At 34.6% G+C, this 25165-nt stretch overlaps 2 protein-coding genes across 2 annotated transcripts; one reads left to right on the forward strand and one right to left on the reverse strand.

The window, feature by feature from the left end:
• The first annotated feature begins 4618 nt into the window (after positions 1-4618).
• On the forward strand, positions 4619-8073 carry LOC120577601 (protein NRT1/ PTR FAMILY 8.3). The gene is made up of 5 exons (XM_039829214.1): positions 4619-4846; positions 5321-5426; positions 5522-5739; positions 6215-6771; positions 6881-8073. Exons 1-5 carry the CDS (start codon positions 4793-4795, stop codon positions 7701-7703), a joined length of 1758 nt encoding a protein of 585 aa, XP_039685148.1. The 5' UTR covers positions 4619-4792; the 3' UTR covers positions 7704-8073.
• A 2242-nt stretch (positions 8074-10315) lies between these two features.
• On the reverse strand, positions 10316-13006 carry LOC120577330 (glutamate decarboxylase 4). The gene is made up of 7 exons (XM_039828508.1): positions 12806-13006; positions 12467-12671; positions 12112-12312; positions 11762-11976; positions 11422-11675; positions 11290-11342; positions 10316-11190 (listed from the first exon to the last, which is right to left on the reverse strand). Exons 1-7 carry the CDS (start codon positions 12889-12891, stop codon positions 10753-10755), a joined length of 1452 nt encoding a protein of 483 aa, XP_039684442.1. The 5' UTR covers positions 12892-13006; the 3' UTR covers positions 10316-10752.
• Between the last annotated feature and the right edge of the window lie 12159 nt (positions 13007-25165).

A 25165-nucleotide genomic window follows, 5' to 3' on the forward strand; every position in this document is an offset into this window, starting at 1 on the left:
CAGTGCTGAGGAATTCAAAAACCGGCTGCAGTTAACTGCCGAGGAAATCCTCAGTAGTTAACTGCCGAGGAATATGTTTCATCAGATGAAACAGTCATATGCTCCCCCTACATACTATTTTCATCATCAACTTCAATACCACCTCCATTCAATCCCCAAATCCAATATTTTTTTCATCAAATCTTGATCTAAAATCATTCAAGCATCAAGCATAGGAGGTATCAATACACTTTTGACGTAAAAAAACAGGTATTGAACATTTTAATCAGTTCATTTTTTAGTTTTGTTATGGATATCTATGTCAGTTACGTAGAACTCTGTCATGGGAAACCTCGGCAGTTAACTGCCGAGGAAAACTTCAGTAGTGTAGTGCCGAGGAAAACCTCGGTATTAAGGTGCCGAGGAACTCTTGTGAAAAATTTTCACAACAAAAAAATGGCAGTTACTGCCAGTTTTTCAAAAAAAAAAAATTGTTTTTTTGTTTGTTTTAATTCATTGTGGCATTGATGTTTATGCATTAGTTAGTTGTTAATTCATATTTATATGTTGTTTAATTATAGTAATGGTAGAGAACGCGGAAGATGTTCCGGGAAAGACAAAACCAAATTTTGTCGAATTTTCCGGAGATGTCAAACTGCCTAAGGTTGAAGTGAAACCAAACATTGATGGAGCTTCCGTCCATGTTGAAGCTTCAAAGTATGTTGGCGGCTCCGGTGTCCTCCCACTTCAAGCCCACGAGGTCGACACGACTAGGTTTTTTTCGGACGACGTTAAGTCGAAAGATAGAGAAGAATTGCTTGAGTGGGCGCGTCGTCAAGCAAATAAGGCGGGATTTACAATTGTTACACAAAGATCAAGCTTGATCAATCCAATGTTCCGCCTAGTGTGTTAAAGGAGTGGAGCGTACAAAGTGTCGGAAAAAAACCGAAGCATGCGAGAATGGGCTCAAGAAAATGTGGGTGCTTGTTCATGATTAGTGGATATCAAAGTAAGCAAACAAAGGAATGAGGATTGAACATTCTTAACGGAGTTCACAACCATGCGATTGAGCCAGCTTTAGAAGGACACATTCTTGCCGGTAGACTAAAGGAGGACGACAAGAAGATTGTACGTGACTTGACCAAGAGTAAGATGCTTCCAAGAAATATTTTGATACATTTGAAGAACAAAAGACCACGTTGCATGACAAATGTGAAGCAAGTGTACAATGAACGTCAACAAATATGGAAGGAAAATAGAGGCGACAAGAAGCCGTTGTAATATCTAATCTCGAAGTTGGAGGAGCACAACTATACTTATTACTCAAGAACACAAAGTGAAAGTACTACAATCGAATATATCTTTTGGACTCATCCAACATCCGTTAAGTTGTTTAACAATTTTCCAACGGTTTTGGTTATGGACTCCACCTACAAAACCAACATGTACAGGATGCCAATGTTTGAGGTAGTTGGGGTCACTTCGACCGATTTGACATATTTGATTGGGTTTGGATTTGTGACGCATGAGAAAGAGAAAAACTTTGTTTGGGTTTTAAAAATGTTGCGTAAACTTCTTACGTCAAAGATGAATATGCCTAAGGTGATTGTGACCGACAGGGATATATCTTTGATGAAAGCGGTTGCAAATGTTTTTCCCGAAAGTTATGCAATGAATTGTTACTTTCATGTGCAAGCAAATGTTAAACAAATGTGTGTCTTAGATTGTAAATATCATTTGGGAAAAAAGGATGGGAAAGAGGTGAGTAATCGCGATGTTGTCAAGAAGATAATGAGGGCATGGAAAGTTATGGTTGAATCGCCCACTCAAGAGTTATATGCAAATGCATTAGTGGAGTTCCAAGATTCATGTAGTGATTTTCCACTTTTCAAAAATTATGCCATGATCGCCTTGAATGAAGTGAAGGACAAAATTGTGAGGGCATGGACATACCATGTGATGCATCTTGGTAGCAGGACCACCAACGTGGTCGAATCGGCTCATGCTTTATTGAAGAAATATTTGGACAAATGTGTGGGTGATATGGGTACTTGTTGGGAGAAAATACATGACATGTTGTTGCTTCAGTTCACTGCGATAACAACCTTTGGTCAGAGCGTTAGTGTGTTGGAACATAGATTCAAAGATGTCACTTTGTACTCCGGGTTAGGTGGTCATGTGTCTAGATATAATTTGGACAACATTGCTTTGGAAGAGACACGTTGTAGGGAAACATTGTGCGTGGACAATGAAATTTGTGGTTGTGTTCAAAGGACATCTTACAAGTTACCATGTGCATGCGAAATTGCTACTAAGCTCCTTGAAGAGAAGTCAGTTTTATTGGATGAGATATACCACCATTGGCATATGTTACATATGGGCGAAGAAAGTAACGAAGTTGGTTTTTGTGTCGAGGTTGAGTTGAAGGCTATTGTAGAACGTCTCAAGAAACTCCCTTTCCAAATGAAGCTTGAAGTCAAAGAGGGTTTGCGGCAGTTGGCATTTCATGAAACCACCATGATGTCTCCACCACCACGAAAAGTACCAACCAAGGGAGCCAATAAAAAAGTCGACATTGCGAGGTCTAAAGGAAAAATTACATCGACTAGTCGGATCCCTTCTTCGTGGGAGGTTGTTGATTCCCAAAATCCGGATAGTCAACCGTCACCATCACCAACAACATCGTCATATAAAAGGAAAAAAGGTGCTCGTCTTGGTAAAACATCGCTTAACCCACTTCCACCACCTACTCGGTATCCAAAGCCTACGGGTATCCCGGTTATGAGGCCAATTGATTATATGCCACGTTTCATGCTTCCATTTATTGAAAAAGTGGTGGATGTTATTGGCGATGGACATTGTGGATTCCGGGCTATAGCCGAGTTCATGGGCTTGACAAAAAAAAAATCATCTCATGATCCGTACACATCTTATTCAAGAGTTGATAGATCATAGAGATGATTATGTTGAAGTGTTTGCAGGTGAGGATCGTTATAACTACATTTTAAATGACTTACATCCTCCCGCAAATACAAAAAGTTGTGCACATCTTGTTGATAAGTGGTTGACTTTTCCGGACATGGGACACATTGTTGCTAATTATTACAAAAGGTGTGTGGTCGTGTTGACAAATCTTGAAGTTGGAAACTCGGAATCTTTTTTCCCACTAAGAGGGCCACCACCGTCGGGTAATCAAAAAACTCCCATCTTGTGTCTTGGGGCAATTCCGAATCATTTCATGCTTATTTATTTGAAGAATGGTTGTCCACTACCTCCATCATCTACGAAGCGGCACAATCACAAGAAAGAAGATGCGGTGACTTGTGAAGATGAGTATTTGGATCAACATGAGTTGTTCTGAAAGCTCATGGCTATTGAAAGTGGAAACAAACCGCCGAAACCACAAAAGGAGTCAAACAAAGCGGCACCTATTTTGTTGGACACTCCCGAAAAACCAATGCAACAATTTGAAGTTATTGCGGAAGATGAGGAAGATTCTATGTCACTTGATCTTCTCCAATCACTTGGTCTTTAATGAGTGATTTTTTTGTCGGTGTTAGTCCTTTTTTTTGGTAGAAATTACACCGACGTATATTTTGTGTTCGAAATTGTAACGCCAATTTTTGTGGCCAATATATAATTAACATTATGTAATTTATATTGATATATATGATAATATGACTTTTATGTGGTGAAACTAGTGCAATACTTATTTATAGCTTATTAATGTTTACGCATTTGATTTATTCGTTATTACATTCCATTTAATTTTGTTCTAATCTATGATTCCTTTCTTAAAGTTTTTGTCAAGTGAGACATGTCTGAGGTTGCACAAATTGAAGGCCGTGTTAGATACTCCGCGTTTAAAAAGACGGTTAAGGTTATGATAACGCCGACAAACTCTCTTGATGATTTGAAGGCACAACTTAACACTTATTTTGAGCATCTTGGTGAAAATCAATATACACGTCACTTGTTTGGTCAAATGCCATGCATAGGCCTAGGAGAAGATAGAGACGAATACACATGGAAAACGGCAAGCTATATGCCTTGGCTTATTTGCGACGATAGCGACGTCGGATTTATGTTTCGGAATATGGTGGAAGATAATATATTATATATGTATGTTCGTTCCATATGCAATTGCGTTGAATTGAAGTAGGGATTTAATTTAATGATTTGTAATGAGTTGTTTAATTATGGACACTTAATTATGAACACTTTGTAACATTTTGATGAATTTCAAACGTTTGTGTAATTTGAACCAAATGTCGGTTTGATTTAATTATGGACAATTGTAAAAGATATTGTATTTTTCTTGTTTATGACCGAGTTTCAATGTTGTATGATTTATATTGCCTTTGGAAATGCTCTGGGTTAATTACAGGTAAAAACTGGTCGTAAAATGGCTTGGAAATGCTTTAGAATTATGCAGAATCCATTGTCTGCATAATTGTTTTCCTCGGCAGTTAACTGCAACTGGTTTCAAACTGCCGAGGGGCAAAAACATAAATTACTCGTGTGCCTCAGCCTTATTCAATGTGTCAACAACAATTCTCAAATATTTATTATAATTTATTTATTTTTGACAAAATTATAAATTCAGTTTTTTTTTTGTTAGATGTTTTTGGACACTTGGTTGAACTCCGACAAAAATCTCGGGTTTATTGCTTATGCAGTTCACGTTGACCTCTCAATTTCCTACTCTATAGAGTTCCAGCTCTCAGTTTCTTACAAACACACAAGCATGAATTTCAACTGATTAAAACAACTTCTAAAAGGAAATTGTAGCGTCTCAACTCTTAACAGATATATGGGTTCCATAGAGAATGATTCATCACTTGCGGAAGAAGAATCTTTTCTTCAGGTTCCCCTTTCTCTCTACCTTTTTTCTTCAAATATTTCTGGAAATGTTGTAAGACACTAGACTGTGATAATAGTAATAGTAATAATGACAAACTAGACTGTAACATGGTGCGTGAATCCATTGTAATTTTCTTCTTCCAGTAATTTTAAATACCTTGACTTATCCGCTTAATTATTTATTATACCATGATTATTAGTTGATTATAGTTGTAACTTGTAACTTGTAACTCGAGCAAATCATCAATTATTTTTTGTTCCCCTCTTGTTCACTTGTTTCATCCTATTTAACTCATTCAATTATCCCCTTTCATATATACTTGATAATTAAACATTAAATGTTGAAGTTGATCTTCAAGATTCAAATGGACAACAAAATGTTCAATATAATCAGCGCCTTTATTGATTATTCTCTGTTTGAATATTTAAGAAGTGGTATATTGTTTGTGATGAACAATTGGTTATTCTGTATCTGAAGGATGAAGAGAGCAGGCGATACACCGGAGATGGTTCGGTTGATTTTAAAGGAAGGCCTGTTCTCAAGCAGAATACTGGCAATTGGAAAGCTTGTCCATTTATCCTAGGTAAGTTTTTTTTTTCTTTTTCATTTCTCTTGTGTATCAATTAATGTGTGTGTCTGTGTGTAACATTTCTGTTTGGTATGAAATACGAATTACAGGTAATGAATGTTGCGAACGTTTGGCATACTATGGCATTGCAAAAAATCTTGTCACCTATCTCACCCGCAAACTACATCAAGGAAATGCCTCTGCTGCAAGAAATGTGACCACTTGGCAAGGCACTTGTTATCTTACACCACTCATTGGAGCCATTCTAGCTGATTCTTACTTGGGGCGATACTGGACTATTGCTGTTTTCTCTACAATTTATTTCATTGTAATTATTATTCTCATAGTTAAATGATTCTCCACACACATCTCATCTTTGCATGATGCAATTTATTGTTTCCATATTGTGGAGTACAAATTCTTTTTAAATCTCATTGTAATTGATTAGAGAATGATGAAGGATATGGAAGAAAAGCATTGGAAAAGTGAGATTCGAAAACCTATTTTGAATGTACAATGATCCAAAAAAATTCCTTCAATTGCATTGATTCTACTCCATATTGAAATTTTTAACATTGAATTAAGGTATTTTTTGATTGATTCCACTTGAGCACTGAACATAACTCAGAATGAATGCACTTTCCCATTTAAAAAAATATAGGGTCAATATTAGGAACAGTTGGAATTTGTATCACTATGTTTATATCATCAGTTTTTTCTATGCATCCTTTGCTTACATATGCTTTGTTGTTTAGTTATCTTTACTTACTTGGGTTAATCTGTAACAAGGCTGTTTCATGCAGGGAATGTGTACACTGACTCTTTCTGCATCGGTTCCGGCATTGAAGCCTGCAGACTGTTTCAGTTCAGCATGCCCTCCAGCTACTCCTTCACAATACGCTGCCTTCTTCGTTGGTCTTTACCTGATTGCACTTGGGACTGGTGGTATTAAACCATGTGTGTCGTCTTTTGGGGCAGATCAGTTTGATGATACTGATCCCCAAGAAAGGTTTAAGAAGGGATCATTTTTCAATTGGTTTTACCTTTCTATCAACATAGGAGCCCTTGTATCAGGCACTTTTATTGTGTGGATTCAAGAAAATGCAGGCTGGGGTATTGGATTCGGCATTCCTACTTTATTTATGGGATTAGCTATAGGAAGCTTCTCTTTAGGCACACCCCTCTACAGATTTCAAAAACCAGGGGGAAGTCCTGTTACAAGAATGTTCCAAGTTGTGGTAGCGTCTTTTCGGAAGCGGTATTTGGTTGTCCCTGAGGATAGTAGTCTCTTGTACGAGACACCGGACAAGAGTTCTGCAATTCTAGGAAGTCGGAAACTGGAGCACAGTCATGAGCTAAGGTAATTGTTTACTATTAATTTGTCTGAATAATAATTGGTTCAGGTATTGATGTTGTCTATTAAGAGGGATTTGGCTTTACGTTTTTCAATGTCTATTGTTTTAATGAAGGTGTCTCGATAAAGCAGCTATAGTGTCTGATGCTGAGAGGAAAAGCGTCGACTATTCTAACTTGTGGAGACTTTGCACAGTGACACAGGTGGAGGAATTGAAAATTTTGATCCGAATATTTCCAATTTGGGCTGCCGGAATAGTTTTTAATGCTGTTTATGCCCAGCTGTCAACACTGTTTGTGGAACAAGGAACTATGATGGACACAAGTATTGGTTCATTCAAAATACCACCAGCTTCCCTCTCAAGTTTTGATGTAATAAGTGTTATTTTCTGGGTTCCTGTCTATGACAGGATTATAGTTCCCCTCGCAAGGAAATTTACAGGCAAAGAACGAGGCTTTTCAGAGTTGCAAAGAATGGGAATTGGCCTTTTTATCTCAATCTTTAGCATGTTAGCAGCTGTTGTTCTTGAGATTAAGCGTCTGCAGCTTGCAAAAGAGCTTGACCTTATTGATAAACCTGTTGCTGTACCAATTAGTATATTTTTTCAAATACCTCAGTATTTCTTATTTGGGGCAGCAGAAGTATTCACAAACGTGGGGCAACTTGAATTCTTTTATGACCAATCTCCAGATGCCATGCGGACTTTATGCAGTGCTTTGGCACTTTTGACTACTTCATTGGGGAATTACTTGAGCTCTTTCATTCTCACTGTTGTAACTCACTTCACTACACAAGGTGGAAATCCTGGGTGGATTCCAGATAACCTGAACAAAGGTCATCTTGATTATTTTTTCTGGCTTTTAGCTGGACTTAGCTTCTTAAATATGTTGGTGTACATAGTTTCAGCCAAAAAGTACAAGAAGAAAAAAGCTTCTTAGGATTTTTCAGCTGGACTTGGCTTAGGATTTTTCAGCTGGACTTGGCTTAGGATTTTTCAGCTGGACTTGGCTTCTTAAATATGTTGGTGTACATTGTTTCGGCCAAAAAGTACAAGAAAAAAGCTTCTTAGGATTTTTCAGGCATTGATTAGGAGTGTGGAATCACATATTGATGTTTTCTTCTGTTGTTGCTGTGATTGTTCTGTATATAACATATGAATATTCTTTGGTTATGTACTTTATTTGACCTGTCAAGAAGAATATGTGTTATGCCCGGGTAAAACCAGTCCATTCATCATCTTTTGGCATGTATAAGTTATAAGATTGATTGCTACTCATTAATGTCAATTATCGGCGGTTAATTTCTCTACATTACAACAATTGCACTTGTAAGACTATTCTCTCAAGAGGGGTTGGATAACTCAATTAATTTAAGCTAAAGGAAAAAAAAGTTGGAGGTCCTTGGTTCAAACTCGGTCGAAAGATGAAATCTAACAAACTAACAACTAACATTTGTCATTAATTTTTTTTTTTCTCGGATCGGAAATGACTGCAATGGGTGGCAAATCCCTCGAGACGGATAAGATCACAATGGATAACAAGACTCTTCCTCAAAATATTTAACACCATTTTATTCTTAAGGCTCGATTTGAATCCGTAACCTCTAGTTAAGTCGTATGAGATCATTCACCATCTTATCCAAATCCAAGTGATCTTGAGCAGGCGAAAAAAATATTCTAAGTATAAGTAATAAAATTAGTAATATAACAAAAATGCATGAAACCAAAATATACTGATCGATGGTAAAAAAGAACATGTTTTCTATCATAACAAATACACGGCCAAAAACTTGTGCGTAAATAATTAGGTTCCTTTAGTTTTTTTGTTATGATTTTTCACTAAGTGTCTTATTTCATGACAGCCAAGGATTATCTCTATCACTATGAGTCAAGTGGTATATACGGGGCAAATTCATTAGATCTAATAATCTGAATGATAGTTGGCAAACCAGAACTTGACAAAAATATCAAATAAGAGTTCATTGCTGCTATGCTAACACATAACGACAATGTTATCATCAAAAGTGAACGCAAGAATAGATCCTTATTATGTCATTTGTAAACAAAACATCAGAATAAACCAGCAACTCAACAAACAAATTAGCGTCTTTTGAAGATCAAAGCAGAATATACAAGGAGCACTTTAGTCGTTGATTGAACACTGTTTCCTCAGACATGAATCCGTTGTATCTATGCTAGAAATAAAAAGAAAACACTTCAAATCCAAACCTACGAGTAAACATTACACAATGCAGTACGGACAAGCACACAATCTATTTCCATGAATCAATGAAAATAGTAACAGGACACTAGCAATTAGAAAAGCATAACATTAACTAGTAGTCTCAATGGCAGATTATCTGCACAAACAATAATACACCATAGAATGAATGTTAATTTATTTAATTGCTACAAATATGATATATAGTGATGTCAAAACAATCCAGACGTGGAATATGATGAAGGACACAAACCAATCAAATCAAATAAAAATGCAGTAAGACATAGATCAAAACCAATTGCTACAAACTTGTCTTGGTGCTTAGATGACAGTTTGAAAACCAGTCTGGATGCAAGGAAAAATTGAACCAGTGTGTTTGTATTAAGGTTTAAGATAGATAATTACAGGAGCATAATGGAATAATTAGAGAAATAGTAACGGGCTAATTTTTTAATTTTAAAAGAATAAAAGACTTGCTTAAAAGGCTTTATCCACAGTGGACCATGTGATGTAAATTGCAATCATACACCCTATACTACATGCGCTACCATTCTCAAGATGGTACAATATGCTAGTGGAGGAAATATGTGCACAAAATTCTCTATTCACTTGAGGTTGCAAACTTGAAGATGTGGATTGTCAAACATTACATATTTGGACCAGTACGATTTGTACTTGGAAACAGCAAGATTTAGCCATGGCTTGTAGTTTCCGTTGTAGTGAACGACGGCAGCGTTGTCTATCTCCGTTAGGTTCAGAGCAGGATCATAGCCAAGTCCCAAAACATGCCAACCTAGATCTAGTGGATAGGTCAGATTATAAAAGGTGATTAATCCCGGGGGTAAGGTCCAAGCTTGAGAGTTCTATCCTCATTCTGCAGAGAAGAAAATCGATAAATGTAGTTCTGATAAGAAGAAACTACTATCTACAGGCAAAGAACAGTAAGACATTGCTTAACGGCAATTCAATTTGATGCCTGAAAATGAAGGGTATGATTCCGGTGATGTTTCGTTTCTTCCACTCCTTCAGAGTGGAAGATAAATTAATGTATGATCCAGTAGAGCGAATAATTTATCCTCGTTATGAAAATATCAAACTACTTTGGATTTTCTTTTTTTCACATACAAATCATCTCAGTTCAATGAACATGTGATTGGGTCATTCATCGGTTCAATTTTTAAAACATTGAAGAAAATTTGTGATATTGTAAAATATATGTAAGATGTTTAGGGGTATACTTATAAAGAAACGGTTAATACAATTGAAAATTAAAAATTATCTTTGCCGTTACAATCTAGTGGTGTGAATTTGATTAAAAATACTTCCATGTGTTAATCAAAATTAGTTGCAACCATTAACAACAAAATGATGGCAGAGAATGACATAGATAAAGGAACTTTGATTGTTTCCGAACCCGACAATATGACCCAAAACGACTCGATTCATAGCTTCTGAAACTCTAAGACCAATCTCCAGATGCTATGCGGAGTTTATGCAGTTCTTTGGCACTTTTGACTACATTACAAATTGTCTGGCACAAGAAGACAAATAAATACAAATACAAATACAAATTTTTCTATCAAAATTTCATCAAACTTGTTACAAAAAAAATCTACAAACACAACAATAATTAAATAAGGTTACTGATCTGAAAAAATGAAGCAAATATAGTTAAAGGTTTGACTGTTGTTGGAGTTAGATGAAAAACTAGTTAATTAAGGCTCTTTATTTAGTTGCCAAAGAGAACTAGACAACCCACAATATCTATCTAGACAGCCATGATTTTCTGACGCTTGTTGGATTCTTGAGCAATGATTTCTCTGTGTTCACCCAATGCAGTGTCAACCAAGAACTTCTCATCGTTAATGTCTAGGGGAATTTTATGAAGCTCATGCAACACATTTTTTATGTCAAGCGCAAGGTGTTCAACAAGTGTGCGCGAAAAGTCAGCTCTGATGACCGCACGGAGCACTTTGATGTGGTGAGCACCAGGTGGCATCGGATATGCCGGTACAACCCAACCATGGCGCCGCAACATCTTTGATATCTTGAATTCATCGTACTGCTGGCTACTGTCCTTGAGAGAAAATGCTACCATAGGAACACCGTTGTCTTTTGAGAGTATGTTAAAGTATCCAGTTTCTTCCAAGTGTTCCTTCAACACCATTGCGTTTTCTCTGCAGTCCTCCATTATACTCCGGTAACCCTAGTGAATCAAATAAGAGCATATGCATACACAGTTTAGCAATTAATAAGAGAATGTGAAAAGTTGTAAATCAAAATAAAATAGATTCCAAAGTCTCACCTCTTGACCAAGGCGAATTAGCTGATAATATTGAGCAATTATCTGACTAGAACCTGCAAATGAAAGGAAGATCAATTTTAGGCTCTGTGATAAATAAGTAACCAAAGATCAAGAGACATGTTTTTTATTCACCTTTTGAAAAATTTAGGGTGAATGTGGGTTGGTCCGCGCCAAGGTAATTAATATGGAAGACAAGGTCTTCAGGCAAGTCTTCTTTGGTCCTCCATATAACCCAGCCAATTCCAGCATAAACAAGGCCATATTTGTGACCACTAACATTTATGCTCTTCACTAATGGGAGTCTGAAATCCCACTCTAGCTCTGGATATAGGAAAGGAGCTATAAATCCACCACTTGCAGCATCAACATGAATAGGTGTATCCCATCTACAAATTGGTAAGTGTAGCAAATCAATATATTGATATTTGAATAGATGAAGAGACTGATATTTAGCGACTTATGTAATTCTTACCCAGTTTGCTTGTTTTTTTCTAACAAGAGATCATTCAAGAGTTTGACATCTTCAAATTCTCCATTATAAGTTGAACCTAAGATTGCAGCCACACAAATTGTGTTCTCATCTACCATCTCAACAGCCTTGGCAGGGTCCATCACATAGTAGTCTTCTCTCACCTTTACTTCTCTTAATTCCACCTCAAAGTACCTAGCAAATTTCTCCCAACATACCTATATATAAGTATACAAAACTCATGTCAGTAATTTTATACAAGTAGTTCAATCCACTGACATTAATATAGGAAATTCCTATTAGGAATCCTTTTAATGCTAAATTGATTATCATATATGTATGAAAGTGAATACCTGCACATTGGCACCAGTGACCATGTTAGGCTTATCATAAGGTTTACCCTCAGCCTTGCGTTTGTTCTGCCACTTCTTTTTGAATGCAAGTCCTGCCAGCATTATGGCCTCTGATGATCCAACTGTTCCTGCACCAACTGCACTCTCATTTTCTCCTATCTCAGCATTGAACAAACGCGCTATCATGTTCACACATCGATTCTGTTTTCAAACCAGTCAAACAAAACATAAATGAGATATGATTGATCACTTTCATATTACAATAGGAAATTTATTTAAGAATTTCATTAGAGTCAATGAAAAACAATTCAGTCCAATATATAGTAACTAGAAGAATGGAAAAGAGATGAAGTACATGAAGATCAGTGGTTGCTGGATACTCATCCATATCAACATAGTTCTTGTTGATAGATTCCATAATAAGCTTGTTGCATTCTTCCTCCATGGATGTGGTAACAAAAGAAGCCAAATTAAGCTTTGGATTAGCATCCAACTGCAACTCATCGTGTATGTTCTGGTATGCAACTTCCTTTGGCATTGAGTTCTCTGGCATGCTAAACCTGCAACAACACCAAAACTCTTCGTTCATTACTTCCCCACCAAAATTTATATAGAGAATAAATATAAAAAGTTGCACTTAAATAAAGACTAAAATTATTTTTAACTCAAACAAATGAAGTAATTTATATATTACCTAGGAATAGAGTCCTTAGCATAACGAGAGATAAAGTTAGAGTGAAGAATAAGGTCAGACTCAGAAGCTGGCTTTGGAAAAACCATGATGAAGTGTATAATAATATGTTAGGAATTAATTAATTATATGCAAAGATAGAAAAATGTGTTATGTATAAGGTGCTTATTTTCTTTTGGCCTTTTGTGTATGTTTGATTTGATGAAGAATGAAGAGGGTTGGAGACCAACGTTGTGGTATTTATACACGGTGATGCTAGGTAAGAAAGAAGTATCGTACTATCGTTCCTGGCTTTGAAAAGAAATTTTATTCAAACTTCATATATTTTTTTTATTATTTGAATTTTCTAGAAAATAAAAAGAATGTAAGAAAGTTCTTTAGTTTTATTTTGACAGTGGGTAAGGCGCCCGCTCCAATTTTTACATGTACAGTAACACAATATTATTTTTTTTCTTCAAATTTTGGCACTTTGAGCAAAATATATGTCAAATACTTGAATTTTGTTAAAGAGAATACATGGTAGAATAAAAATTCTATTGGCCAAAGACTAATAAAGTACGGTGGGATTGATCTCATTTGATGGCCATATTTAATTTGCTACATCTTTGACTTGACTCTATATGTCAAATTCTACTATATGTAGACCGATCATTTGAGAACATGTCAAATAGAAAAATATTGGGCAGGGGAGAGGGGGAACATGTATGATGTGTCATGTTCTTTAAAAAAAAATTAATGATGTGTCGTGTGTGTGCATGTTTAACATTGAGTGTGTACATATATATTCCATGATGATAATAAATAAAAAGTCAATAAAGAAAAGTCCATATTTTGGGTTTAATATACACACATCAATAAAACCCAAAAATAATAATAACCTATATTTAAAAAGATATTTAAAAATACTTAATTTAATCATAACTATTTATACATTTTTTTAATGACGAATGTTAGTAGTTAGTTCTCCTAAAAAAAAGTTATTTGTTAGATTAAATTTTTACTTCTTGTTTGAATTTGAATGCAGGACTTCCAACTCATTTACCTTTAGCTCAAACCATATTCATAAATATAATTATTGTAATTTATCAACAATATAAAACTTTTTTACATGTATATAAACATCTTGAAAGTTAATTTAAAAAGAGTTTAATCTTTTTTTTTTTTTTTTGGTATGGTATTGTTGGTGATAAATTCTATTTCTTGCAGTACAGGGGGCTCTTGTTGGTTTTTGACTATTGTAGTGGGGTAGCTTTGATATGGTGTCATATGTATTCTAATGTTACTGTGGTAGCCATTGTGTTTTCTTTGTTGTACGATGTTGCTAGAGGTTGTTGTGCACATCTTATACCGAAATATTGTTAAAAAAAAACGAAATAAAATTCTTTGCAAAAAAAAAAAATTTTATAGAGAAAGAATCATTTCAAGCTATATTTTCATTAGTTTGGATGATTTGCCCACAAGTCAATTAGAGGATCGTATTCGTACACGTAAAAACCATGGCTAATTCTGTCCAAAAAAAATAATATATATAACTTGTTCTTTGGTTACTAAATGGTACTGACATATGCACTAAACTTTAGTATTTGTAAGATGATGCTATGTAAAGAAAACTTCTGATCTTGAATATGGACCAAGTCCTAATAAGGATTTAATACCAGTCCATGTTTTTTTTTTTTTGAAAGGAATACCAGTCCATGTTGTCAGGTAGTAAATTCTTCTAACATCTCATTTCTAAATGACTTCGATATAATTTTTTTTAGAGGAACAATATAAAAATACATATTTCGTGCGCTTTACTATGGTTTAATAATTGAGTCAAAAAAATAAAGAGTGAATCATTAAATTCGTCCTTAAATTTTTACGGGTCGGCTAAAACCATCTCTCAATTATGCGAAATATCAACTTAGTCCCTGAATTTGTCAGACGTCCATCAAAAAGGTCCCTCTGTCCAAGTGCTCCGTTAGCCATGCTGATTTGTCGCCCAACATGTTGTGCTGTCTTGTACATGTGGCAAAAAGGAAGCCACGTGTTCAAGGATTAATTTGATGAAAGTGGAAAAATTTCAGTTTTCACTTTTCAAATTTTTTGTTATTCCAATTTTGCCCCTGTATTACCCATACCTCCTTCCTCACATTTCACTCAGAAACATCAAAAACATCCTTGACCCCTAAAACTTTCTCCATTCTCACCTCTCCAAAATCATCATCATCTCCGACGATTCTCACGTTTTTGAAGTTTCTGTGTTCGGCTGTGGTTAAAGGTAACACCTTTCCTCTAGTTATGTTCGTATCCACCCTTTTTTTGTCCGTTTCAGTTTCAATTTGTTTGTTCTGATTTTTTTAGTTTATTTTGTACACATATACTTTATGGATCAATTTGATATCTGATTAAACAATTAAGGGACTTATTTAATGGTTTTTAAAATAACAAATAGATCTATTTGATATATAGAGAGATAATTCAGGGACTAATTTGATGGAGATATTATTATAGAAAGGTTACATTTCTCAATCATCTTCAACCTCTTTTCAAAATCAGTCATGTGTTGTTCAAACTAAGATGACATCACATGTTTAATAGTTAAAATAACCTTTGAAGAGGGCAAGCATAGAATGGCCTTCATGGGATTTTTATAGTATTGATTTTCTAATGACACATATTCTAGGACACCAACATTCAAGCACTCTCACATCACCATTAAACTTGGAGCTTGAAGATGAAGCTCGACTTTCATAACTGTTTTTTTTCCCATATTCCCACCCCCCATCATTTCAGATCCAATTTCAATAGTTTTGCTTCAAGAAATTTTGAGGATTTTGACATTCAAATTCAATGCAAAAAGTTAGGGTTTGAAGTTTTTTGAATTGGGGAAGAACCGGACCACTTATTACTGGAGGAAATTTTGGTGATTTTGTAGTGTAGATTGCTTGTGTAATCAGGGTTCCAATTTTATACAATTGGGGAAGAAATGGTCGTTGGGGAAGAAAAGAGCTGTTTGGGAAGAAAGCCAAAATATTTTCTGCAAATCAATCAGTTTAGTCCTTCAAAATGTTTGTTATTATCGGCCAAATTAGTCCATGTTTATGTGGCGTCTGACATGTGAGAGGTTAACGGCCACGTCAGCTCCGTTAACGCTCCGTTTGAACAGAAGGACTAACTTGATTGACATTTAACAAATTCAGGGATTAAATTGATATTTCGCATAGTTGAGGGATGAATTTGGCCGAGCTATGAAAATTCAGGGACGAAGTTGATGATTCACTCAAAAATAAATTATGGTTAATACTGTAAGAATAGTTATGCAATGTCTATTCAACAAAAATAAATAGCAATGAAGCAAGTATATGTATAATCTTTGCGTTGATCAATTGCCTAAGTCAACCAGATTATAGTAAGCTTAGATAATTTCTTTATGAGTTCAACAAAAGGACTTTGAAAAGGTCAATCAATTCACACGCCACAACCTTAGAGTATGAAATGGTGTTCATAACATGGTTCTTAAGAGTTCAATAAAAATGTGCAAAAAGAAAAGTCCCCAAAAAAATTAAGTAGGGCCATTTCTTTTGGTTGTCGATATATTTAGTTTATTTTAATCAATTTTCCATTTATTAGATTGAAAGATTTTTTTACACCTGGTATTGGAAAAATCAAGTGGTTTTCTTATATTTGCATGGTAACATAAAATAAAAATAACGAAAATGGTGCGTTTAATATGGTGAAAATGAAGGATATGACAAGAAAACTTTAGTTACACAATATTTGATTTGTAAAACTGTTTGTAAAACTGTTTATAGGATAAGATAAACTGGAGACAAATGACAGGACAAAAACAAAACTTTTTGTCCTTCACTAACCACACTCTTCTGTTGTACAACTTCATGTTGGAATTCTATGCTTTTATTTAATCACTGATTTTCTCTACTTTTTTTTTTTTTTTTTATCAATTTTCTTTACTTTTTCTTGTTTTCAATTTTGATTGAGTTGGTCCTAGTCAAAACTTTTTTTCTTTTGAACTTTAATTTTCAATTTATTTGTTTCTGTTTTTTAGTATATAATATTCTCTCTTAGGTTTCAATTTCTTCATTTCTAAAAAAAGTTTTCATTACTCATTATTTCATATGCTTATTTCCACTTTTGATTCAGGTAATCAAGTTTGTGTTGTTCAGCTTAAGAACTGCACTATAGTTTTGTCAAACACAACATGGTTGATCCAAATGGTAGTTCGTCATGGTTAAAAAGTAAAAATATATGTGACACATTTGGGTTGAAAGATTATGGAGAATATGGAATTGTGTGTGCTATAGTCATAATAACAATATATAGTTCAAATATAATTTGGCATTTATCTCTCCGTATAACCACCATAATAACAACATTGTTTTATGCTATGATTAGATATATGTAAGGATTAATTATTTTTTATAGTCTAATTGACTCTAAGTTATTACCAGGGACGGATCCACCGTAAGGCATGGTGTGGCTAATGTCACACAAGATTACTATCCAACTTTTTTTTTTTCATATACTTGACTTAAACAATTAATTATATATAATATATGTCATTGATATATCATGTTTCCTTTCTTAACCCAGCGGTAAATGTGGCATTGATGTCAACTCTTGTCAAGCTGCATTTTTTTAATTTTTTTTTTATTTTCTTAATTTTAATATAAAAAAGTGTGTTGTTGGAAATCGATCATGTAACTTAAAAGGTAAAATGGACTCACTGCAACCATACCATTTTGTTGTAGTGATTTGTCAAGATTTTACTTTGTTAATATATATACTTTCTTTGAAAGTTTTGCCACACCAAAATCAAATGTCAGTCCTTCCCTCGTCATCACCCTATATGACTTGTAGTATTTTTCATAATGATTAACTAATCTTCACTATAATGTTTTTTTGTAGGTTATATTTTTAAAATGTCTACATATAGTCAAGCAATGTCGTTAAATGATGTATATAGTGATACATATGAGGTGGAATTTAATAGTGTTAAATGATGTTGACAGTGATAGTGAAGATATAAAAGTTAACAGCTGCAACGATGTTCGTACTGATAGAGATGTAGACGGTGTGGAATTCAACCATGGTAATGGTGTTTGGAGTGAGCAAGGGAAAGAGAACTCTGATGGTTACAAAAGCATCAGTGATGTGACAGATGATGATGATGTAAGGGATATGAAATTCAACACAGAGGAAGAAGCTACAGAGTTTTATGTAACGTTTGCGAGATGTCACAGGTTTGTTGTAAGAAAGAATGAAGTGAAACATGATTCTAATGAGAACATTATTATGCGTCAACTAGTATGCAATAAAGAGGGTGTTAATGATGGAAAAAAAAAAGAAGAAGAAGAATGGCAACCGATCTAGGACAACCATTCGAACTAATTGTTGTGCGATTTCAAACCCTGTTTCAAACCCTCTCACAACCATGAATTAGCTCCTGCACGTTTTGTTCATTTGATTCCTAATTACCGTAAATTGAGTGAAGCTGATAAACAATTTGCTAGTGATATGCATTCACATGGTGTCAGAACATGTCATATCTTGGGTTTTTTTATGGGTGAAAAGGATGGCCATGAAGGGCTTAGGTTTATCAAAAAGGACTTGTATAATTTCACGGATCATCAAGCAAGGGTTAAAATAAAATATGGGGATACTTTTTCTACTTTGAGTTTCTTCCAGGGTTAGGCTGATACTAATACATCATTCCTTTTAAAGTTTACATTTATAAATGATGGACACCTAGAAAATATTTTTTTGGCAGATTCTACTAGTAGGTTTGACTATGCATTTTTGACGATGTTGTTGCATTTGACACCACCCATAGAAAGAACATGTATTGGTGGATATAACCACCATGGAGAAACAACCATTTTTACTTGTGCTTTGATTTGTGATGAACCAATAGAGACATACAAGTAGGTTTTGAATTTGTTTTCAAAGACCATGTATGACAAACATCCAAAAACGGTGATTACTGATGGGGATAAATCAATGAAAGAATATATCAGAGTTGTGTTTCCAAATACAAGGCATCACCTTTGCGCCTGGCATTTGCATTGAAATGTTGTTCTACATGTGAAGAATTCAATCTTTTTTGGAAGAGTTTAAGTCATTGATGAATTCTCTCATTGACTTATCGCCATCAATAATCACCGTTTTTGGATGTTTGTCATACACGGCCTTTGAAAACAAATTTAAAACCCACTTGTATGTCTCTATTATTTCATCACAAATTAAAGCACAAGCAAAAATTGTTGTTTCTCCATGGTGGTTATATCCACTAAAAATGACAAGGGATTTTCCATACCTGTTCTTTCTATAGGTGGAGTCAAATGCATAAACATTGCCAAAATACTCATAGTCAAACCTACAAGTAGAATCTGCCCAAAAAAATATTTTCTTGGCGTCCATCATTTGTAAATGTATACTCCGAGAAGAATGATGTATTAGTATCAGCTTTACCCCAGAAGTAACTCAAAGTAGCAAAAGTATTTTCATCTTTTATTTTCACCCTTGCTTGATGATCCTTGAAATTTTGCAAGTCCTTTTTGATAAACCCATGTCCTTCATGGCCACCCTTTTGACCCATCAAAAAACCCAAGATATGACATGTTGTGACACCTTATGAATGCAGACCACTAGCAACTTGTTATTCAACTTCCCTCAATTTACGGTAATTAGGAATCAAATGAATAAAACGTGCATGAGCTAATTCATGGTTGTGAGAGGGTTTGAAAACAGAAACTCTCCAATTCTTACAAACAAAGTTGTAGACTACTCGACGTTTTGCACAACAATTATTTTGAATGGTTGTCCTAGATTGGTTGTCATTCTTCTTATTTTTTCCATCATTAACACCCTCTTTATTGTATACTAATTGACGCATAATAATGTTCTCATTAGAATCATGTTTCACTTCATTCTGTGTAGCTTCTTCCTCCGTGTTGAATTCCATATCCCTTACATCATCATCTATCACATCATTGATGCATTTGTAACCATCGGAGTTCTCTTTCTCACTGCAAACACAATTACCATGGTTGAATTCCACACCGTCACTGTCTGCATCTCTATCAGTACGAACATCGTTGCCGTTATTGACTTCTATATCTTCAGTATCATTATCGGTGTCAACATCATTAACGCTATTAAATTCCACCTCATATGTATCACTATATACATCAAGAGGTTATGTTGCTTCACTATATGTAGACATTTTAAAATTATAACCTACCTAAGTCAGATAGACTATAAAAAATAAGTAATCCTTAGGGTGAGAGAGAGAGAGAGAGGACTCACAATTACGAAGGAGAGAAAACAAACTGATACGGTTCTGGAAACAACTATGATTCTCACGATACCTGGAATCAAACGGACGCCGGCAATTCTCACGATACTTGGAAACACAACGGTTCTAGAACAACAGAAAACAAACGGATGTCAATGAAGGGATGCGATTCTCAAATCAAACAGAAAAGACATTGATCGAATTAACACGTACCTAGAATCAAAGATGCAATTGGAATGAAGAAGATGACTTTGGAATAACCGTAACAATCGATAGCAATCACAAAAAGAAAGAAGAAGAAAGTGATAAAACAAGTATATAAAGAAATTGGAATGAACGGTAAATTACACCCAAATCATGAGGGGGTAATGTAGGCCTCACCCTAATATACTGATGTTGCATATACCCTTATAAGTTTTTTCTTGTACACCGAATTTCTATAATAAGTACAGAACATAAAGGGAATTGAGATCACATGTCTGACCTGTGAACAATTTTTTTTGTAAATATTGAATTATTAGTATATATGAATGGATATAATAATACACAGGTTCATGATAAATATATTCTAGCATTTTGCAAATTTGTGGATATGCATATTTTTATAACCATTGCTGGGACCTCCCTTATAAAACTACTGGAATATTTTAGGATAGAAATATATGCAAAATAATGTTATGCATTCAAAATCTATTTTGAGTTATTAAAGAAAATATGATGCCTTAAAATCACATGTTTATGTATCTTTTTCTGTTATGATCAGGTTTCACCATAAAACTCATTGTTTTAGGACAATTTGGTTGTTCTAAAGTGTGAATAGATGCATCAAATTACTGAGCAAATTTGGAGTCAAATAATCAAGAAATGTTGATAACAGTGAGTGTATCTATTGTCCATACAAAGCTATCTGCATAACAATGTTATTTAGTTTCCTGTCTAGCTAGTAACTTGTGACAGAAACTTAAATTTAATCTCAGTTTCAAATAAGTGGTCCAATACATCATTCAGAAACAGGATAAATGTAAAAGTGAATAAGTTTATTTAATAAATAAAATTACAGCAGTGTTGGAATGACAACTAGCATACATAAAAGAAAGCCAGTCCCAATAAAACAGAATTAGAAATGATTCACAAGCTTCTATAGTGAAAACAATATGAGACAGTCTCAAGTAGCTGGTAGGAACTAAACTAATTCAAGGCAATCTCTAGGTTTGTAATACTGCAGCAAACTTATATTATCGGAACCGCTATTCAACAGGTTTAGGAAATAAAAAGGTATGAAACAAATGTTAGTGACAGCTAGCATACATACAAGAAAAACAGTCTCGGGAAAGATATATTAGAAACTGGAACCATATTTGAGCATCTGCGGTGAAAAGCAATATCAGAGCCCTCTATAGCTGGGATCCATCTCAAATGCTTAAAGGAACTATTGTTCCATCAAATCAATAGTGTAATACGTCAATAGAATGAGTCAAGAAAGGGACTCGATGCTGAATGACATTAAATCTAATCTGGTTAAGGCACAAAATCAAATGAGATTTTATGCCAACAACGGTGTAATACATATGATGTAGGCGATTGGATATACATGAAGTTTAAGTCATACGGACTGAAGTCATTAGCCAAAAAGATGAATGAGAAACTCAATCTTAGATTGTATGGTCTATTACCAAATCAATAAGATCATAGGACAAGTGGCTTATCAACTTAATCTTCCACCTAAGAGTAAGATTTGTCCAATCCCTATCGAAGAAAACTGTCACACAAATGGTGAATCCTCGATCTCTACCAAAAAGAGTAAGATTGTTCAATTGCAAACTAAAATGCTATAATTGGCCGAAAGAAAATGTCACAAGGCAAGACACATAATCGAAGAGCATATATAAAACAAGAAACATAAGCCATTATCTGCTTGAAGAACATATATTAGCCAAACAAAGACGTGATGAATTTGGAATACACTTATTAAAATTAATGTTGTTCACACACTTGGAAGCTAACCAATAGAAGTGCGTATATAAAACAAGAAACACATGCATCTATCTGCCGCTTGAAGGACATATATTAGCCAAACAAAGACATGATGAATTTGGAATACATTAATTAAACATTATAATAGTCCGCACACTTGAAAGGTAACCTGTAGAAGTGCAGCCGAAAGCAGAAGCATAGTGCATAAATTAGAAAACTAGAAAAGAGAGCATGGTAATCTACATTCAGGGAGAAGGAGTTCCTTCCTTCTTCTGCAGCATTCTTATTTCCTTTTCTTATAGCATAATTACGAGGAATGCTAACGTCAAACAAGGCCACTCTAAATAATTATAATTATAACTACAATTAACCACCTACGTACCTCGGTAATTATTGACCAGGAAAAGGTGCAGAAAGTGCCAAGCTCACCCGTTCCACCTTTCTTGCAATCTTAACTCTTCCACCTTTGAACAGTCCACCAATCACAGACTGACAACTAGCAAGATTAGGTTTGACACTGCGTTTAATCAGCACAGCTACTGCTCTTTTAGCAGATTTCACCTCTTGTTCTGTAACTAAAGTAGGAACACCATAAGTAATTGGTTCAATGTATTTGGATGGCTTCAATTTGGTAACTAAACTAGGAAGAGGGGTACGTGGATTCATGTCTTCAGATGGCTCCAATTCTTTAAACAAGGCAATTGCTTGTTTAAATTGACCAGTGATGCAATGGACATAGATTAGATGCCGATATGGGACAATATCAGGCATAATGTTCCTAACAAACATTTCATAACATAAAGCATAGGCTTGGTTTACAAGTTTATCACTGCACATTCTGTGTATGACTGAGTTATGCAAGTCAGTGACAGTGTAAATGTCAAAATCATGTGGCAACTGTCTCAACAAGGGTATGGCTAATTGAGTATCTCCTATCTTACATAAACCAATGATTAGGATATATAATAACTGTCACGGTTCAACTGAAAGCCCTTTAATATGATGTAATTGTAAAACACAACTGCTTTACGAATCTGGCCTCTGTAACGTAAAGTGCTAAAGAGATCATTCAAAATGGAAGTACTAGGACGATGACCCGTGTTGATGATTTTATGGAACAGAGAAAAATCTGAGCTATCAATAGAGAGCAACATATCGAAAACAGTAGAAGCAGAAACGCCAGATTTGCATGCTTCAACAAATTCAGAAGCGGAAACACGACGCTTGCATGCTTCAACAATTCCAGGATGAATATAAGAGGATGTTGTCATTGAGGAGAAGGAACGAAGGTATGAAACAAAAGGACGAGGAGGAATAACAAAGGAAGAAACAGAAACAGAAACAGAGGTGGCACCAACATATCTTATTAACCTTGACAGCATTATATCGTTGCACAGATAAAAAAAGAAAATAAATATTAACAAAAATTCATGTCTGGCCGCCGATTGTTTCAGTGAACACTTTTGTCGTTCAGCAATCTTGTGTTAAGTATGATGAACGTCGATGGAGGAAGCTTTTGAGAGGCTAGGGTTTTGTTTTGTGTTGTGTTTATGTGCGATTTGATGAGCAAGGCTTTATAGTGGAGACAATAGTTTATTCTCACTAGACTTTCCACCCGTGCTGCCGCACGGGTCATATACATTGTAGATATAATAGAAAAAAACAAATCTCAATGCATATCAAATAGAATGAAATATGTGGTCCCAAATATATGCAGATGTTGGAATTCGAACCTCAGACACCATGCTTATTCACCAAAAAAATATTAATTTTTATCAATCGTGTGTTACTTCATTCTTTTGTTAAAATTATATGTCAATATTATATTATTGGTATGTTACTTCATATTTTTCTTTTTTTTTTTTGAAAAAATGTTACTTCATTCTTTTGTAAAAATTATATGTTAATGTTATATTATGTACCTAAAAATAGTTCATTCTTAACCTCAACATGTAAAATGTTTTATTTAAATAATTTTCCTTTTATCGAATATTTGGCCTTTACCGTAAATGATACCCTTTAACTGTTTGTTGAAATGTTTCTTCCACCTGTTTATATAGATTGCAAAATTCAGGTGCATTTTGTGTTAAATATTTAACAAAGAGAGTTCAGTTCTAATTTGGATGAAAAGTGTAATGTTAACAAAAAAAAATGTTGCTATAATCTTTCAAAACCCTTTTATTCCAATAGGGCGATTTGTTTTGTTGAAGAAATAGGGCGATTTGTTTTGAAGAAATAGGGGAAATAAAGCGATGCCGATTTGCTTTGTTCATGAAAATAGGAGATTAGGTGTGAGCATTAGCGTTGTTCATGAAAATAGAAGATTAGGTGTGAGCATTAGGGTTAAAACGGTAAAATTATGCAACAGGGTTTAGGTTAAAATTAGGGCTCATGAAAATGTGAGATTAGGTGTGAGCATTAGGGTTGTTCATGAAAATATAAGATTAGGTGTGAGCATTAGGGTTAAAACGGTAAAATTATGCAACAGGGTTTAGGTTAAAATTAGGGCTCATGAAAATATGAGATTAGTTGTGAGCATTAGGGTTGTTCATGAAAATATAAGATTAGGTGTGAGCATTAGGGTTAAAACGGTAAAATTATGCAATATGATTTAGGTTAAAATTAGGGCTTACGGGTTACCTTTAATATATAAGAAGATAAGAAGATTAGGTGAAAGCAATAGGATTGTGCATGAAAATAGGAGATTAGGTGTGAACATTTGGGTTAAAACAGTAAAATTATGCAATAGGGTTTAGGTTAAAATTAGGGCTTACTTGTTAACTTTAATATATAAGAAGATTTATAATTTTTTAATTTTTTTTTAGGGAACTTATAATTTTTTTAATATTATTAACTATTAACTAATAATATTAATACTTCAACCTCGTGAAACTCAGTTCGAGACTCGACATTATGATTTCGAAAAAAAATACTAATAAACCTTGACAAGAAAAAAACACTAATAAGTATGAGTATACCTCAATTAGCTGGGACAATGCATTGTTATATCATATGCACATGACTTCGACATCCCAGGTGAATTCTACCCCCTATTATGGATGATCTTATGGTCGATTTGTTTTTTTCTTCAC

Source organism: Medicago truncatula, chromosome 8 (assembly GCF_003473485.1).
Source record: "Medicago truncatula cultivar Jemalong A17 chromosome 8, MtrunA17r5.0-ANR, whole genome shotgun sequence".
NCBI classification, from domain to species: domain Eukaryota; kingdom Viridiplantae; phylum Streptophyta; class Magnoliopsida; order Fabales; family Fabaceae; genus Medicago; species Medicago truncatula.